Below are 19,633 nucleotides of genomic sequence, written 5' to 3' on the forward strand. Positions count from 1 at the left end.
AATGGTAGGAACTAGAGCGGGGACTTTTCCTCAATACTTCCAGCTTATACTCATACCTCTTATCATCAAATTCATGGCACAGCAAATTGGCTTTTTAATTTCTAACAGAATTTTGGACTTCATTCCTAAAATGTAGTAGAACTTACATATATATATATATATATTTCTGGATGTCAATGTAAAAACTAGTAACTCCAAAGGAGAGCCTGCAGAACTGGTTTGCATTTGAGCCAGAGCGAGATATAATGGGTCCACACCTCAAATACAGTCTGATGCAGCTGCTATGTCAAGTTAGTACCTGATAAAACAAAAACTTTGCACCCCTTCTCATAGCACACCATCCTCTAAGACCTACCTTTCAGGTTGTCACTGAGGTAGATCTTATACCGCAGTGAATTACAAAGAACGACTCCCACAAACTTTCTGTACCACGTCCGCTTCACATATTGCCGGCCATGGCAGTCCGTGTAGCTGGGGTCATGTTTGAAAGAAAATGGGATCCAGATGGGCTCGCCACCTTGGTAACACAAAACACACCCTCTAAGTCATAGCATTGCACAATGTATATTCTCGCACAAGGTATCAGGAAATTTGAATTATTCACTGGGCCTTCCCCTCACTCAGGGCTTTTCTAAGCAGTTTTCCCACCTTCCCAATGGGCACCATCTTTCTTTTCCCTTCTTTCTTAGTACTTAAGTACAACTGGGGAGTTCCTTTTACGTAAACATATTTAAGCTATTTGCACTTCTATAAAGGGTTCTTTTTTTTGGCAGGGAAAGATTCGCCCTAAGCTAACATCTGTTGCCAGTCTTCCTCTTTCTTTTTTCCTCTCCCCAAAGCCCTAGTGCATGGTTGTATGTCCTAGTTGTAAGTCCTTCTAGGTCTTCTGTGTGAGCCACCACCATAGCCTGGCTACTGACAAACAGGTAGTGTGGTTTCACAACTAGGAAACAAACCTGGGCCACTGAAACAGTGAGAGCACTGAACTTTGACCTCTAGACCATCAGGGCTGGCTCTGTAAGGGATTCTTGGAGTGAGGAAAAGCCTTTAATCCTCAAGGCAAATACGCTATAATGACATATTTGATCTTTTGGGGCATGCCATCCGCCCTCTTCTCTCCTGAAGTCCCTCAGCATAGACTCCTACTGCTCTTGTCATTCACAAGACCTGTCTTGGACTCAAGCAGTAGGGCTTTCACAGTTTGAAACGCAAAGTAAAAATTTGTTGGACACAATGCATTTTGCTATCTTTTCAGCAACTTAAAATATTCAAAGAGGTTATCTAAATAAAATTATCTATTTCATAGATATTGGCCACTCCTAATGGGTTTTTTTAATGGATATTGCCTGCTATGACCCTATTTAAAAATTCCCAGATCATTCTTATGCTAGATCAGAATGAAGAGTGCAAGGAAACCAACCACAAAAGTTGTCATAAAATTATGAAAATGAAAATATGGTCCAGCATTTCTACTTGTGATTAATCATAGCAATATCATACTCAAAATCCAACTTGTTTACTACAATGTTGTTTATCAAGAACAGAAACTTACCTGGTGGCCTCACAACAAGGAGAGGGTTGTCTGTAGAATGAAAAAAATAGACTTCACTATTATATTTCACAACCATGCAATTGTTAAAATGTTTATTGTAATTGTAAGAGCTAACCAAAGAGCTATCTGAAATAGATAAGGAAAAATGTAAGGATTATTTGATAGGTGCCAATGTTCTTCCTTAGTTTTTACCTTCTAAGCATTTCTGTTTGAAAAATACTCTTTTCTAGTTATCTTGCCTTGTTATTTATATAGAAGCTGTGGGTCCCAGAATATAATGAGATTTTTAACTTTGGGTACTACAAAACAATTCAATACTTATTATTATTATCATTATTATTGTTATTATTGTTATTGGTGAGGAAGATTCACCCTGAGTTAACACCCATTGCCAATCTTCCTCTTTTTTTTTGCTTGAGGAAGATTAGCCCTGAACTAACATCTGTGCCTGTCCTCCTCTACTTTGTATGTGGGACGCCTCCACAGCATGGCTGACGAGTGGAGTAGATCCTTGCCCAGGATCCAAACCCATGAACCCGTCCGCGAAAGCAGAGTGCGAAGAACTTTAACCACTTGGCCACAGGGCTGGCCCCCAATACTCATTATTTTTAAAAATGTGCCTATCTTGGGAAAATAGTTTGGAGGTTTCTTTAAAAGATAAACACACACCTATTATATAACCTATCCATTTCACTCTTAAGTATTTATCCAAAAGAAATTAAAACATATGTCCATACAAACACTTGTACATGAATGTTCATAGCGGCTTTAGTCGTAAAAGCCAAAAAGTAGACACAACTCAAATGTCTATCAACAGGTAAATGGATAAACAAATTGTGGCACAGCCAAACAATGGAATATTGCTAACTAATAAAAGAGAATGAACTATTGATACATACAACAATACGGATCGATCTCAAAATGACTGTGCTGAGTGAAAGGAGCCAGACAAAAGAGTTCATACTGTATGGTTCCATTTATATAAAACTCTAGAAAGTGAAAACCAATCTATAGTGGCAGAAAGCAGAAGAGTGGTTGCCAGGAAACAGGAGAGACGATGAGCCCATGGTGAGGGGTGGGACAGCTAGACTGCAGAGCAGGGGGAGGCCCACATTGCAGTGATGGCGACGTTCACTTGCGTTGGCTCTGGCAATGGCTTCAAGGGTGTAAACACCCCTCAGCCCTTATTCAGTTTTACACTTTAATTATGTGCCGTTTACTGTATGCCAATTATACCTCAATAAAGCTATTTATTCAATCCGTTTATTACATGTCTATGTAACATATATATGTCTTATAACATGCCTATATCTTAGCCCAAAGAATGCCACTTAAGAAAATCTGAAACTAGCTTTTTAAGGAAGTCTGCTTTAGAAAAAGTTTATTTTTATGAAACACCATGCCCTAGGCAAACACAGCCCATTCTCTTTAAAAAATTATCATAAAATTGCTCTTTAGGGTAAACATCCTGTGAATTTCAACATGTGTACATTCCTGGAACCCCACCACAATCGGGCTACAGCATATTTTTATCACCCCAAATCTCCCTTGTGTTGCCCCTTTGTCCACACCCTTCATTTTGACCTCATCCACTATCACAACAAAAGTGACATACAATCAGCCGTAAGTGAAAATGTTTGCTTTGCTCTCCTGCTCTTAAGTTTCAATAGTCTGCTGAAAAAAATCTCAGATGCTCCAGGGTGGGGTGGAGGAAAACAACACAAAACAACAACAGAAACTTCCCCCACGGTGCAGTCTAGGTTACACACAGACACTTATTCATATACTAGCTTTTATGTCTGGCAAGTGTCATAATTCAATTACTTGATAATTTTCCTGTTGTTAATCCAACCACTTTCAGCAGGGTTGTACAAGATGAAGGAGAAATTAATAAGATTTTTATCATATTAATCCTGACAGTTGCCAAAGGTCCATTCTGTTTTTAGGAAATGTGGCCATAAATGTAGACACATTCCTCACTTTAGCAAATTAACCATTGATAATGGTTTTCTCTCACTCTCTCTTAATTACTAATGAGAGACACACTTCTTAGGTAAAATAGGTGAAAACACTTTTGAGGTCCTTTGCCCACATTTCATGGATAAAACTCATTCTCAGAAAAGATTGATTTTTTGCCACATACTTTGCGTTCAGCAGATTTCAAATCATGGCACTTAAAAATATCTACCAATGACAAATGCGCTGAGATCCAGCTACATGTAGGAAATAATCTAACCAAATAGAAGCTAGAGCTATTTCAGTGGAGAGCTGGGCTGCTGAAGGTGGCCTGGCTTAGAGACACAGGTACTGACTCCCCAGCATGGCTTCTGGCTTCCTTTAAGGAAACGTTGCTAAGCCAGGAGCTGTCACTGTGGCCAGCTCTGTAAGACTGGAGAGTACTTTAGTTAAACTTTCCATATTAAGTAAAGACATCTTCATCTCCTAGTAAAGGAAGCATCTTAGAGATCTACTAATTGGAAGAAACAACTGCCTTTCAGGCCACAAGATATTTATGCTTTTCAGCTGTTTGCAATAAAAAGAAAAATGATCTTTGCAATTAAATCTTTTACAGATAGATGCAAACTTAACTTTCCTACACATGGTTGAAAATTAGAATTTTTCCTTTCATTGGAATTTGACCTTTCTACCTTTCAGGCAGTTCCAAGGAAGACTACTTTTAATTTTTCTATCCAAGTGTTCACCTAGCACAAAGAAAATGTTTATTTTATAAAGCAGCATCCAATGTGAATTCATTCAATTGAAAAGTAAAGATTCTACTTCTTCAGTTTTTATTCTATAACAGTCATTATTCCAAATTATTTGTTTTTCAGAAAAGGAAAAAAATGAGAACGGGAAGCCATCCATACCTGATTCTGTAACAAATGAGACTGAGGAGCTGATAGGTCCAGAGCCATGAGGATTTTGGGCTTGAACTTTAAAATAATACCTGAAGTCAGAAGAAAACATTTTTTGACAGAGAAGCTTGTTTAGTTTCTGTGTCATAAGACAGATTCCCAGACCACTGAGCACCTACCCTGTGGTGGGCATTTGTTACAAAGGCACACATCACTGCTCTTTCTTCATATTTTTTCTGAATTTTCGAATAACCTTTCAAAATAACACAATTAACAGCAAAGACATGGCTAATGCGAAGAGAAGGGGCTTATTGGGCCAAGAAATCACATAGAGCGTGTGCGTTCCTTAGGACATGAAGGGTTGTACTGCCCCGTGCCTGCTCATCCCTGCATGAAATGCTCCTCTCTTGTCCTGCTCTTGTCCCAGCTGAAGTTCCACAACCTTAGAGGGAGAAGTCGGAGCAGCCAAACACTCACAGAGCAGAATTCAAATTTCAACCTCATTCTTATCACTGGACTCCATGTGAAAAAGCAGGATGTGTGACCCAGCAATGATGCAACTCACTTTTGGCAGAGAGAAGGTGAACCAGTCCAGAGGTTGGCCTCCTCAGTGGAACTAACATGACAACGATGTTTTGGGCTCATGACAAGTGCTATAGTTGGCTCTGGAGCTTTAAAAGTCACTGAGTTTTAAGCTGCTGTGCCTCAAGGAAAGAAAAGGAAATCTTGGAACAGAGAATGTGCTAGAAAGCACATTGTCTGAATCAGCTACTTCATCTAGAGGGAGACGGATAAGCCAAGTAGGTTGGGAGTCCCAAAACATCTTGCTTTGCACTCTTATGAGCTACAGGACAAAAAGTGGTGGCTAGAAAATACTACAGATCAACACCAGAGATGTGAGCCACTTACATCTATTTGTTAATCTCTGTGTTTTCCTTATCTCTGAAATTTCAGATACTAGGTGTGCTCTCTTACTCCTTGGCTACTTAACAGCTAAAGAAGGGGAGTAAAAATTCCCTGTGAGCATGGCTCTCCGCCATTTTAGAGTTCAGAACAAGCTTTTTCTTATGCCTTCTGGCCAGCAGGAGTTATGTTTCAATGTTACAAAATTCCTTATTTGATTAAGTCAGGCATACAGGTCATAAGCGCTAAATTTTTAAGAGGTGAATTATTTACATTCAGAGAGCAAAGGCATATCACTGCACCACTGTCCTGGCACCGAGCCTTCTGAGCTTGGTCGCCAAGGGAGTGTAGCGATGCAGTTACGCAGAGATAGCTGACTTCAGGCTTGATTAAACAGAGAACAAAGAAAAGATCATTCAGCAAAATTAGCCTTCTTTAAAAGTCTTGCAACTCACATCTCATTTAGGAGAGAATCCTTTTTTAATTTCATTTTTAAAAAAAAAGATATGCAGAATTGAGAACATATGAGTTTCTAAATCTCAATTCACTCAGCAGTTCGTGTTTTCCCAATGACGCATACTTTCATTCGGTGGTTGTGGAGTTATTTAAGGCAAAACTCTGCCGGCAGTTCAAGCGGTGGTTTGGCATCCGTCAATGATGCTGGTCAAACTTTACAGATGCTTTTTTTTCCCCTTAAGAAAAGGCAATTAAAACCTAAGGAATGACACAATTCAGAGGCTACATGGGACATTTCTGCTGAATGTTTCTCGAGCTATCGCTGGAGTCACCCTGATGCCACTTCCCAAGGTCCAGAGAGGGAAGCATGGCCATGCAGTTCAGGAGATGGCAAAAGGGGTGGCCAGTTGGCTAAGAGAGACCATTCTGATGTCTTTGTCGTATCAATTCTGTCTTCCTACCGAAACCCATGTATTCTCCGAGTCTACCTGCCCTCTTCACACAGGATTCTGTCCCCCACAAAGCCACATTGGCCCCGTCCCAAAGACACATTTCCACTGGAACTTCCCCTAATGTGTCAAAGCAAATTTAAATATACTGAGCAGAAAAACAACATGGAATTATGAAAAAGGTAAAGTTCCTATTTTCAAAAGCCATATTAAACTTTTTCTGTGAACTAAAATATATATTTCATACACTGAATAGTCTCTGCCTCACCCAAATAACCAGAGCAATCCATGCCTTCTCTGCTTATGTAAGCTTCTGGCATCTTCTGAATAGCCTCCAGTGGCGAAGCTTTGTACTTTAAGTATGGATTACAATATGCAGACTCCAGAAAGTGATCTGGGGCTGAGTTGGGTGAATAAGGTGGATAATGTCCATGTAAAGTCAAAAATAAGATTCAATTATAAAGAACCAAAGCTGAGTTTTATGCCCCGGCTCCTCTTGAGTCATCTGATTTCTTGTGTCTCCTACACAGACTCTGAAGATGGTTCCTGAGAAGCCCTCAGGACTGTGATGAGGATGGGGTAATGCGGCCTCCGGGAAATAAACACATGAACTCCTAAAATGAGTCCACCGGAGATTCAGGGAAACAATGAGCATCCTGACATCGTAGTCACACGTTTCCAGCTATAAAAATGCAGCAGCAGTTCAGAGGGGTTTGGAGGATATCAGTGTCAGGGACGCACCTGTGCTGTGCATCCTAGCCAGCACTCTCCATCTGAAGAACAAAGAATTGAGCAGGCATCCTGGAGAGAAGGTTCCACTAGCAGCTGCTGCTCCCAGCCTGTCTATAAGGGGGCCGAATGTGCATGGAGGGTAGGACAGAAGCCACAAGGGACTCCCAAGGCCCTCTGGGCCCAGCCTGGCCAGCCTCCCGCCTCATCTTCCCCTCCCGCCATATTGGCATCCTCTCCTTCCTCCAACACACCACTGTTTTGAACATCCTTTCTGCCTGGAACCACTTGGCCTCCCCCGTTCACCTCTTCAGGTTGACTGCTGCTTATCTTCCTTCCCTAGGGTAAGCTGCCCCTGCAGCCCCAAGCTCAGGAAAAGGTCCTCTATTTTACACTCGTAGCACAGCAGACTTCTCCCTCAGGATTCCGACAGGCGCGAGTTTATATTTATGTTGTTTATGAGCAATCTGTTTCCTTGACCAGACTGTGAGCCCCATGAGGACAGGGCCACAGTGTATTTTATGCCTGCCCACCACTCCCACGTTCTACCCCTAGTGCATGACATGGGCCTGGCCTTGAGCAAATAGTAAGTAAGAACCGAATGAATCACAGGTGCTCATTCACACTGTTGAAAGAATGAACAAACCTTCATCCTACATAACCATGTCCTGCCATTACTCAAAACTCAACATCAGCCTGGCAGCAGAAGTTGTGGAAAGACATTGGACTGTTGGGGCGGGGGCAGGGGGGTGGGTGGTGCATGAGAGACAAGGATTCAAATTCTACAGCAAGTGACTATGTGAAAACATCTCCAAGGCCTCTTTCAGCTTTCTGATACCGGCTGTGCTATGAAAGCAGTGTCACGCTGCACACAATAAAAAAGCTGGATGTTGACCTGGTTTTCTTTAGTTTTGTTGTTTTTGTTTTAATCAATTTTTCATTTCTATTAGGGGAAAATAAAGAAAAGTCTTTTCTCAGCTTCATGTTTTAGTACTTGCTTTTTAATCTTCTAAATCCTGAATTTCATAATAGTTTATGAAAGTCAGTTCAGGGGGGCCCAAATGGCACATTAAAATACCCTGAGGAAAGTTCTAGGCTAGTTGAGAAGTCTCTCAATACCCATAGCTATTGTCCAGTTTCTATCCTCTTCTTCTGTTTAAGGAGAGAATTTTGTTCCAACCTCTGTGCAGAAAATGGGAGACCTCAGGCCCACCATCACATCACCTAGAGCTCTTTGCTACATAAATATGCTGCCTTGATATGACAGCGGTGTGCTGGAGCCATTTGCACGGGCTTGAGGGAGCTGATCATTAAATATTCAGGAAATCTGCAGGCCCACTGGTAGCCTGAAATTGGCCATGGTGGGGGTATTTACATTACAGAAATTGGCAAACACTCTAAACCAGGGATTTTTTTTCCCCCAGAGCGCAGGTTTACAAGCACACCACTGCTCCACCATCACGTGTCTGGTGTTTTGCCAATGTTCATCCACCATGGAAACTTTCCTGATGACGATTACCATTCAAAAAACAGATGGCATAAAAGAGGAAATGCCCACTCATCCTCTTTGCACCCTTGAGAACAAGTTTTGCAAATTTCACACCGAAGGCCATAAACTCTGGCTCCCAGGTGGCCCTCTGGCCAGCTAGCAACTGCCCAGTTTGGGAAGATGTAGTTGGAACCTTTATTGCCATGTAAAATGCATCTTTCTTGAATGGTCTGAACTTCACCATAGAGTTTGAGGACCAGTTAATTAACATGTTTAGCAATTGTGGCGCCATTAATGTCACAAATGAAGGTTGTGCTGTCTAATGCCACCACATGGATGACTACAAATGGATCAATTCCATTTCAACACACAGAACAACCTTTCTTCACCCAATGGCAGGTAGTGTTTAGTCTTTGGAAAAGAAGGAACAAAATAGAAACACAACAGACTGACAATTACAATCCATATAGTAATTTCTTCTAAGAAAAATACATGACATATGGTCAGTGTTCATTGATATTCACTGAGAACCAAAGAGAGAATACAAAAGAAATCATAAAAACATTTTGATTGATCCTCTAAGGATATCTGTAACCATGCACACAGGTCTCATTTTTTGGTTTTAGATGACTGACACATCATACCTTGTGTTTGGCTTCAGATTCTCAATGGGCAAATGAGTTACTGAGGAAGCTTGAGTGGACCACTTGTTCCTGATGAAGTCTTCATAGGATGCACTGTAAACCAAGTAACCTACAAGTGGAAGGAAGAACCCAATGAGGATCAAGGAACCACATCACACAAGAGGCGTAACTAGTGGAGGAGGATGGGGATGAGGCAAGGGCGTAGAGGCAGCTCAGTGGGAGAGGGTCAAGAAGGGGAGCAAGCTGCGTGCTGGGTCAGGATGGGGTATGATTTTGGGACCTTCTGGTGAATCCAGATGCAGATAACAAAATTAAAGACACTTCCTGACGACTGTTGGCTCCCTACCTCTTTCCTTCTTCTTACCTTCTGCATTCCCTGGCCTTCCCCATCTCCTCAGAAGGAATCATATCTAATCTTGACTGCACAGCGAAAAAGGCAGCAGAAGAAAAGAGCCGTGACCTCCACACAAGTACTTAAGAATCTCCTGGCAGAGATAAATACAACTGACCTTCACATGAAATGAAGAAACCATTGGTGGTCAATGCCGTGTGTGTGTGTGTGTGTGTGTGTGTGTGTGTGTGAATGTGTGTGTCTGAAAGACCCTAGACTCACTGTGGTCTCCTCACCCACTGGGTGAAGGCTCTCCTTCGGTTTCTACTTGTTGAATAGCTGTGCCTGCCCTTGACCTTAATGTCTAATGACGGCAGTCAAGCAGCTCTTCTTTCTGCCTTATCTGCTATTTAATGGACCTCAGTGGGTGGGCCCTCAGTCCTGACACATGCCCAGCCTTCCAGGCTGCCTCAAAAGGCCAAGTGAAGTTCATGTCCCAACCCAGCACACTCTTTACACTAGGTCCATTATGTTATACACAAAGGAAGAAAACATTTGCCCAGCACTTCCTATGTACCAAACATTATGCTAACCACTTTCAATTGCTTTCTTTTCTTTTCTTTTCTTTTGGTGAGGAAGATTGGCCCTGAGCTAACATCTGTGCCAATCTTCTTCAATTTATGTGGGATGCCACCACAGCATAACTTGACAAGTGGTGCATAGGTCCACACCCAGGATCTGAACTAGAACCCTGGGTCACTGAAGCAGAGCATGCAAACTTAACCACTACACCACTGGGCCAGCCCCTCACTATTTTATTTTGATTAAGTCTCCTGATCCTAGTATGCAGGCATTGCCATCCCCATGCTGACACATGAGGAAACTGAGTCTTTGAGAGAGGTTAAACATCTCCTCCAAGTTCACACTCGTTAATTTATTCAACAGATATTTGTTATGTGCCCACTATTTGTCAGACACTGTACTAAGCACTGGAGATAAAATAGTGACTCGTTTTATCTAAAACTCACGGAGCAGTAGGGCAGACAGACAAACAGAACTATACAGCTGTGATTCAAACTACGAAAGAGCAGCCCATGTGCCTGGTGGGGTGGCGGTAGAGGGAGAGCTGACCTGGTCATGGAGGACATGGAGAGCTTCCCTGGGGCCAGGAAGATGTGGCTGAGAAGTGAAGGATGGGAAGCAGCTAAGGTGCATGGTGGGAGGTGGGGAGGAGTCCAGGCAGAGGGAGCACCTGAGCAGAGATGCTGACGAGGAAGGAAGCAGAGGACGAGGAGCCTTGGAGTGGCAGGGTGGGGACAGCCTGAGATGAGGCTAGAGAAGCACAGAATGGAACGATGTGCAGTGTCCTTAGGTCACACCGGCTTTTGCTTTCCAGACTGCCTTCAACGCCTCTCTGGTGCAGGGTGGAGAACAGATTGGGTGTGGGGTGTGGATGGGGCAGTCTAGCTACACGGCTATTGCAATACTCAGGTGAGAGGTGGCAACAGCTCAGCTTAATGTGGTGGTTAATGGAGAGAAACGGATGGGTTCAAGAGAAACCTGCAAGGTAAAATTGACAGGATTTCATGATGAACTGAACATAGAAGGGAAATAAAAGAAGATTTGAAGACGACCCCAAAGCTTCAGGCTGACAAAAATGGGTGGGAAATGGGGCCACTCTCTGAGACAGGAAACACAGATGAGCAGGTTTGGGGATCAGAAGGATCCTGAGTTTGATTTTGGATACACTGAGTCTGAGATGCTTTGGGGACATCTTGGTGACAATACCCAGTGGACATCTGATTTCACTGTCTGAGGCTCAGAGGAGAGGCAGGCTTGGCCTTGAGCTATAAATCAATGACTCAACTCCAAGAGGAATTAAAACCAGGTGCCTGGGTGAGATCCTGGAGGGAGAGAAGACAGAGCAAGAAGAAAAAAGGACTGAGACCAAGCCTTGAGAAATTCCAGCACTTAATGCTAAGATGAAAGAGGGTGAGTCTATAAGAGAGTCTGAGGTTGAGAGACTTGGACCACAAGCCAAGGAGGAAGAGATGAACAGCATCAAATGCATCTAAGAGGCTAACTCCTTACATTTAGCAACCTGTGATTGCTGAGTACTGCACTGCTGAGCACTGCTGAGCACTGAGTACTGCTATCTTGGGAACATAAAAAGAGTGGATTGGTTAGCATGCAGCTATGGGCGTGCCAGAACTAGACGCAGGTGCACAGGGCTCTGAAGCCCTCTCCACACTGCTCCCTGGAGAAATTCATTCTTCTCTGTTTTCTAGAAATATTGTGTGAGAACCTGTGAAGCGTTGCTGCTCTCTCCATAGGATTCTCTCTTCCTCTGACAACGGTGACATCAAGCTATTTGTGCTTACAGTGATGCTGCATGTAACAACGGCCCACCCAGTGGTGGATCTGGCTCACAACTGTTGCTCTAGGAGCCCTGGCGTTGGGTGGGCATGGCTCTTCCCCTCTGATCTCCAGCTTCCATCAGAACCCTGTGCTTCTCCCCAGGTGGTGCACAGGTTTCTCTGCTTATCCTGTGTCTGCATTGTCAGGGCCTGGGTTTCGATCATGTACTTGCTGAGCACATGTAACTCCTGGTTTCTCTCTTGTTCTTCTCAAAAGCAGTCCTGAAACACTGATGAGCTAGTCCTGAAAAACTAAGAGGCCATCACTTTGGTGACTTCCCATGGCATCACTCCGAATGGCGCAACCACTTCTTTTATTAGGAGTGATTAGGAAAAGCGCCTGGTTGCAGGCCTATTTATGCTGCAGGGGTTTCATATTGCTGGATACCACCTTGTTACACGTTGACTCGACTGCCTGCCAGTAAAAGAAAGAACAGCCGGGCAGCGCACTCGACATCTCACACAGCTACCAGAATCCAAATGCTCTGCGGTGGGTCCGAAAGTGTGATATTCTTTTTAGGTTTCGGATGTATCCATGTATCCACTTCGCTTCCTTGTCATGCAGGTAAAACGTTAGTGCTTGATTTACTAGCTGATAAAGAGCTTGCACTATTTTCTCTTTTAGCCTTTCGGGGTCTGCTGCTTCTCCTGCATGTTACAGGGCTGTCATGTGCTGAAACGTTCCATGGTCATCAGCTTGGCAGGAGTTGGCACAATTTTATATTGGGAGTGCCCAAGTCCCTATAAATAGCTCATCCATATTATTTACACTAGGGCATGAGTACTCATGACTAGGGCACCGAGGTTTGGTTTCAGGTTAGGTGTAGGGTTTGTGATGATATGATGATATCCGTGTCTCTGGAGAGCCTTGAATGACTTGGGATGTGAAGTTAACAAGAGCACGCGTTCCAGAAGCACGCCCTCTACAGGATAACACAGGAATCACGTCTGAGTGAAGATATTTATTGGGAGTCCTCAGACAGCTCCTCCTGCACCAGCCTTTGAGGCATGTTTAGTGTGGCCACGGCACTCATCCTGCAGCCACTGTTTCTCAGACGCCCCATGGCTCAGGGCACAGTGGTATATTTATGTTAAGTAACATTTGTTACACAAGAGAGCAAAAGCTAAAGAGCTTGAAATAAGATTTTCAATGATTTTTTCTGTATGCTTGCTGGCTTTTAAGAATTGCCATTCATTGGAATACTACTCAGCCATAAAAAAGACAAGATCATCCCATTTGCAATAACATGGATGGACCTGAAGGGAATTATGCTAAGCGAAATAAGCCAGACAGAGAAAGACAAACATCAGATGATTTCACTCACATGTGGAATACGAACAAACACATGGACAAAGAAAACGTTCAGCGGTTACCAGGGGAAGGTGGGCTGGGGTCAGCACAGGGGGTGAAGGGTGAAGGGTCATGTGGTGACAGTCAAGAAATAATGTACAACTGAAATTTCGCATTGATGTAAACTATTATGAACTCAATACAAAATTGCCACTCATAAAATCATATTCAATTAATAAAAGAATTTTATGGCTGTTTGACTACAAGTTTTCCTCCTTCCACTGATTTATTTGCTTTCTATTAGGAACTTACTGGACTTCGCAGAAATTGGTCTCAGCAGCCCACACAGCACACATGCTGGAGGGACCAGCTCTTTTAGTCACACCAAAGACTCAGACTCCTGGATCCCGCCCGCATCCTCACCACCCACCTGGGCCCTTCAACCTCACCTGGCACAAGATCCAGGGGCATTTTTTCCTGTGTCCTTTTTTCTGGCTTTTGGGCTTTTGGAGTACAAACTCCATAAGAAAAGTCACTCTTTGAATGTTCCTGGACATTTTTTCTCATTTTAAGAGATAATATTGGGACATAAAGCAAAAGCCTAGACATTTTGAATTCTATGAACTACACCAGCATAATAGTGACAGATAACATGTCAAGCTCTAACCTACACCACCACCGCTCCCCAGTCCCAAGAGACACACACAGACACAGACACACATTTCCTTCCTCCTATACAACTCGCAGGCCCAGAAGAAGTCATTTGCAAAGGAAGGATCTATTCAAAGAAAATATTAATTTTTTTCTGTAAGAACTTATTTCGACAGATTTATCCTCAAATATATCGTTAGCAGAGTCAAATGAACTCATGAACATCTCACAGGCCAAGACTTAGGAGGCTCAAGACTCCTGGGCATTTTCCATCACATCCAATTCCCACATATGGAATTCAGGAGCACCCAGACTATTCTGGAAGCACTTAGCAGGCATGGAAAGAAGGGGAGAGGCAGAGTCATGATCCCAGGGTTGACTCTGACATGGGGCAGCACAAAGTAGGAGTTCTTTCACCACCTGTGCTGCAGGATCTGATCTTAAAAGTGGTTATGTGGACTCCCTGGCCATTTTCAGGATTACAGAGTATTAGAGATGTAACAATATTTCACATATGAGGAAACCAAAGTCCAGGGAGATGAAGTAGCTAGCTCAAGGTCATATAAACCAATCTGGGACTAGGATTCAAGACTTCTGACTTCCATCCAGTGCTCTTCATAGTACCCCACAACCCTGCCCTTACTGCCTACACTTCATCCTTTTGAAAGAAGACATCTGTATTCATCCATCCATGCATGCATCCATCCATCCACCCATGCATCCATCCATCTGGTCCATCCATCCGGTCCATCCATCCATCTATCCATCCACTCATCCATCATCCATCCATCCTTTATTATCTGTATTTCCCACCTACAGGTTTACGGGAACTTTGAGCCTCTTCCTTAACACACCTGTTACCACATCTCCTGGGGAGGCTTTGTCCCAGTCCACAATGACAAATGAGTGGCAGCCTTCCACAGCAACCACGGTGATGTTGCGGGGGACATGCTGAGGAGGCAGGTCACTCTTCCTCAGGTCGTTTGGAATGATTTCATCCAGGCTTTCCACTTGGAAGTGGTCCAGAGCATCAGTGAGAGAGCATGGGGCTGATGGGTCTTTATTTAGGTATGTCACATAAGGAGCTGGAAAAGAACAGAGATACCCAATTGGATTGCTGAAATCTTTCCCTGGAGGCAGAAACATAACATCTGCCCCATGGAGTAGATTCACCATTCAGTCTCTCCCTGCTAGACAGAGGCTCCAAGGGCCATCAGCCCTGATGCCAAACTCAGAAGTACATCCCTACCCCTCCTTAACGGATCCACTCATTTACGTCTTTCAATCTCCTGGTTTCAAAAGATCCTATTGCCCCATCAACATTGACGACTATGCCCTCAAGTAATTGTGAATGATCCCCAAACTATAATCAGTGTAGTGTAAGTCTGCAGCATTCTGCCAGTCCTATGCCCAAACATTTGTAAAAGTGTGAATCAGGCCCAGCTGACACTTAACTAGAGCTCTCCCAACACAGTTCATTCCCTGGACTGTCTTGGGACTGGAAAAAAATATACACTGATCAAGATGGACAGCCTCTAGCCTTTAGTCCTGGGTGGTCTTCTCTGGGGCTTTAGGGCTCCCCATAACCTTCTGGAATATCTGCACAAGACCAGGCCTGAGCAGCCTTCCACAACATTACTGCTCAGTACAATAACAGATTCAAGCTTTTTCTACACATACTATCTCAGTGGATACAGGGCCTGGGAATAAGGCAGGGCATGGACTGATGCCCCATGTTCCAGCAGAGTCAATGACCCTGAGAGGGGGCCCATGAAGTAAGGAGACTACCTCTAGTCCACAGCCCTTTTTATTACATACCCTCTATAAGAAGTTAGACAAGCCAAGGAATTGGGGTTGGAGCTCTATATATGCAAGACTTCCCAGTGCTCCCAAGTAACAGTTTCTAGTACTTTCTAAATGTTCCATTGCACCTTTTGGTACCAGATTCTCATTCTCTCTCAGTGACCTTTAGAACTAAAAGCAATTTTTAACTCCTCTGTTTTCTAACAATTTGTATAAAGTTAGGCCTTTAGAGCTTGTCCATGGATCTCATTGGTAAGTTTTGGGGAGTAATATACTCTACTTCATAGAGTTACAGATTACAAAAATAGCCAGACTATAGTAAACCTTTCTGTCTTCAGAAGAGTTCTTTGGAACAGCTACTAATAAAAAGCTTTTCAATTTCTGCCATGGAACAAGGAGAGAAAAGTCAGAACATTTGGTGAATTCGGCCAGGCCGCCACATGCCATCAGCCAGCATTAGAATTGGCCTCAGGAATGCTACCTCAAATTAATATTCTTGTTCTTCAAGTACATGTGGTTCACACACTCCATACTACGTCTTGACTGGCAAGAGCTGTTCTCTGCTTATGGCAGAACATTTATTTTGGAAGCAGAAAAGTGTGATATTAGTTTAAGCTGTCGCCTGTCGCCACTCAGTAATATATTACTTTTTTCCACTTAGTAATATGTTAATCTAACTGTCTCATTAGCGAAGTTCATTAAGGACATGAGAAGAGAAAACTCCGAGGGAATGCCACACAGTTTAGTGCGATCAAATTTCCTCTTGAAACTGTTTTAGTAACTGACAAAAAAGAGTAAAATAAATTTCTAAAAACAACTTCGGCGCTGAGGTATGATAAGAAGTACCAGTAGTTCAATTCAGTAAACCGCTCATCTTTTAGCAAGAATTGAACGACCTGCAGGCAAGGCCTAAGGTAAGTCTCATCTTAGAAGAGAGAGAGACAATAAAAATACTCATGTTCCCTGGTCCTGATGATTTTTACGTGCTCCTCCCTCTTAGTCTGCACAAGGCAGCCTTTCTAAACCCTACTCTGAGGGACGCCAAGTGTTCTCTGCATGCCTCCCTCTCCTGGCTTCTGCAGAAAGCAAGTTAATGCGCATCTCAACAGGACTGACTCACTGAACCATCCCAGATGGAAACTTCATTCCGGGAAAGCTTCTGCTCCCAATGCACCGCCCTGGCCAGGCCAAGAGATTAGTTATGCTCTTCTTCAAAGAACAAAAGTTAAGAACCCCATGCTTCTCTGATTAAGCAAGTTCTATTTACCAACAAATCGTTTCTTTCCAGCCAGATCAAATTCTTCTTCAGGAAAAGAACTAATGGAGCCTTCTGGAGGGATGACCTTGGGTGTGGCAGCCGTGGTGGAGGGCGTGGTGGAGGGCGTGGTGGTGGGCGTGGTGGTGGCCTGTGGCTTCGAGGTCTCAAATTCATAATCTGAAATGATAGGAAGGTTGTGTAAGTGGGCACTTCCAGAAAAGGGGCACTGTCTGCAGTCAAAAGATGCCTTCTTAAGAGTCAACTCGACTACAGCATGCACACATATACCCTAAAATAAATGCTATGCCTAAACACAGTTTGTTTCTAATAAAACAACATTTCCCCACATTTCAGGCCCCTCCGAAGAGCAGCTGCAGATAAAAGAAAGGGATGGAAAAAGGAAACACATAGGACCAGAAAAACGAGATTTTACAATCAAAGCTGGACAGAACCTTACAATTCATCCAGTTTAGTACATTCTTTTTACTGGTCCAAGGCCATTCTTTACCTAAATAATTTTCCCTTTTAGAGTCATAGAAGATTCACATCAGAAAATAAACTAAATTTTAAAAGAATTTATCTCTGTGCATGGGCTTTTTTCTGGGGAGGAGGTGAGATTAATCCTATTATGAGAACTAATCCTTTAACATTTAAAAAAGAAAAGAAAACTCTGCTCCCTCCACAACAGCTCAAAGATCATAAGACAGGTGCTTAGTATTTTCAAAGGTGCTAAGAAACCTTCCTTCGCTTTCTGACAGCTGCTGTTTTTCTTTTAAGTCAGTTTTTGTTTGAAAACTGAGATTAAACCACTACGTCAAACTTTATGATGATTGCATCAAAGGTGATATTATTCCCACATTTGGGATTTACGGCCGTTGGAGCTACAGATAATAGCAAGCAAGATGAAGCATAAAAGGGAGGCCATCTTGAGTGTCAAAGGTGGCGCTGGGGTCGGGACAAGATGCGCCCCAAGAAGAACGTGCAGTTCTTCAACTGCAGAGGCAACTTAGAAGACACACCGAACAGTCACAAGTACAATAACAGCATTCGTTACCAGTTACCGAGTTAAGCGGTTCCAGATTGTATTCAACGCATTTTGTATTCTTAATCTTGTAAACTCACCCTTACTTGAAAAGAGTCTACGATGAAAAACTAACCCACCTAGAGCACTGCATTTTTTTATGTAACTAGAAAAGGAGAGAAAAGGAAAGAAGAAAAATGAGAAGAGCCAAGAGAGGAAGCTGAGACGTTGGTACAAAGAGTGGTGGAAGGGGGAGGCCCAGACGCAAGCAGCTCCAGAATTTCTAGAGGATGGAGGGGTGGGGAGGGGGAGAATGGGGAGCACAGGTGACTTGTCTGGCGCTACGTTGCCTCTCAAGCTCACTGTTTTCCCTTGGATCGGATACGTATTGGGGGGTAATTTATCTTAGAAGGGTGCGTAACTTCCCTACGCGTATTGCGTAACGTAATCCAATGCGTAACTTCCCTACGCATTGCCCCCCAGCGCAGAGTCCTGTAGGAAACTGCGGTTGCGCCCATTCAGTTAGCAACTAAAATAAGATCCTGCGATCGAGAAAGAAATTGTCCAACTAACGTGTTTAACGTCAGTTAGTACCTTCATCATAGATCACGTATGCCTCTTCCGTGGGTATCGCTGTGTCCGTCTCCAGGCCCGAGAACTCATCTAGGGAGGAGGGGAGAAAGGGTCATCAAACGCCCCAGGGTTTCTTCTCAGTCCGTCTCTCAGAACGGTGCCGCGACTCACTCCGCGTGAATAAGTCGCCAATACCAGGGCCTCCTCAGCTTTCTCAGAAGGAAGAGCATTAGGACACTGAGGTGGAACCCGGATTTTCTCTTCTTTGTGCTGAGAAGGGGGCACTCAAGATGCCCTCCGGAGATCAAAGGAAAGACGCCTCTGCAGCATGTCCACTCCACTCCCCAGCCCAGCGAGCTTTCTGACCTCCCTTCCTACCACCTTGGTGCCCACATGCCGGGCCTGCCCAGGCGGCCCTCAGGATGCTGTGGGAAGGTCCCCTGGCCATGGTGTCACAGGCCTGAGAACAGGCATTCTCAGAAAGCAGCAAGCAGAGTGGGCGGTTGATGCTCTGGGGGGAGACAAAAATCCCTCCACCTGTGAGCTCCTGTATTCATCCCACCTTCCTGCCCTTGATCTTACTGCTCGAATGTTCTAGAAGCAGGTTAATTTCCTGCCCCTCCGACATTCTAACTTGGCAAACCACACTCAGGTGTGTTCCCTGTGCTTCACTCTCCCTGCTAACCTCGCCCCCTCTCTAATGAAAAGCGCACAGCCACCAGAGGCCTGTGAGGTGCGCTGGCATCTGCTTCGCCCTTAATGTGGTGACCCTGAGTGCATTCTGATGAGGCCATGAACGTCAGCAAGAGAGAAGTTGTAAATTATTATCCACCCTACAGCGGTCAGGATGGTCATTGCAGGAAAAACTATTAGACATAATTTTTCCTTAGGTCATTCCAACGTCAATATGCCTGGATCCAGCAGGAATTACTTCTGGGCTGGTTCAAATCAGACAGTTTTCAAGTTCACACCACCCAGAGTTTGGGGCTATCTTGCCGTTACTTCCCAGAATACCATTTTCTTTCCCTAGTCAATCTAACTTTTCAGAACATAGTCTTATTTTTCCTCATTATTGGCTCAGATTCATTTCTTTTCATTATTATTTTTAGCCAGGTCGAAAATGAATAAATTGTACAATTTTTGCACCCCAGGGTGAGCAAGAAAAGGGAAAAGTATAGCGTTTCCTTCATGGATTCTTGGTGTTGAATGCC

At 43.6% G+C, this 19,633-nt stretch overlaps 1 protein-coding gene across 2 annotated transcripts in view; it reads right to left on the minus strand.

Moving 5' to 3' along the window:
• Positions 1-19,633, minus strand: part of FNDC1 (fibronectin type III domain containing 1) — a 96,837-nt gene that overhangs the window by 4,244 nt on the left and 72,960 nt on the right. For both annotated transcript variants that reach the window (XM_044761133.2, XM_044761134.2), the window contains exons 15-21: positions 18,444-18,512; positions 16,838-17,005; positions 14,622-14,852; positions 9,078-9,186; positions 4,420-4,499; positions 1,553-1,582; positions 356-517 (exon numbers count right to left, since the gene is read on the minus strand). In XM_044761133.2, the coding sequence (XP_044617068.2) occupies positions 356-517; positions 1,553-1,582; positions 4,420-4,499; positions 9,078-9,186; positions 14,622-14,852; positions 16,838-17,005; positions 18,444-18,512 (849 nt within the window). The remainder of the gene's footprint in view (positions 1-355; positions 518-1,552; positions 1,583-4,419; positions 4,500-9,077; positions 9,187-14,621; positions 14,853-16,837; positions 17,006-18,443; positions 18,513-19,633) is intronic.

The sequence above is a fragment of the Equus asinus genome, chromosome 1 (genome assembly GCF_041296235.1).
Source record: "Equus asinus isolate D_3611 breed Donkey chromosome 1, EquAss-T2T_v2, whole genome shotgun sequence".
NCBI classification, from domain to species: Eukaryota; Metazoa; Chordata; class Mammalia; order Perissodactyla; family Equidae; genus Equus; species Equus asinus.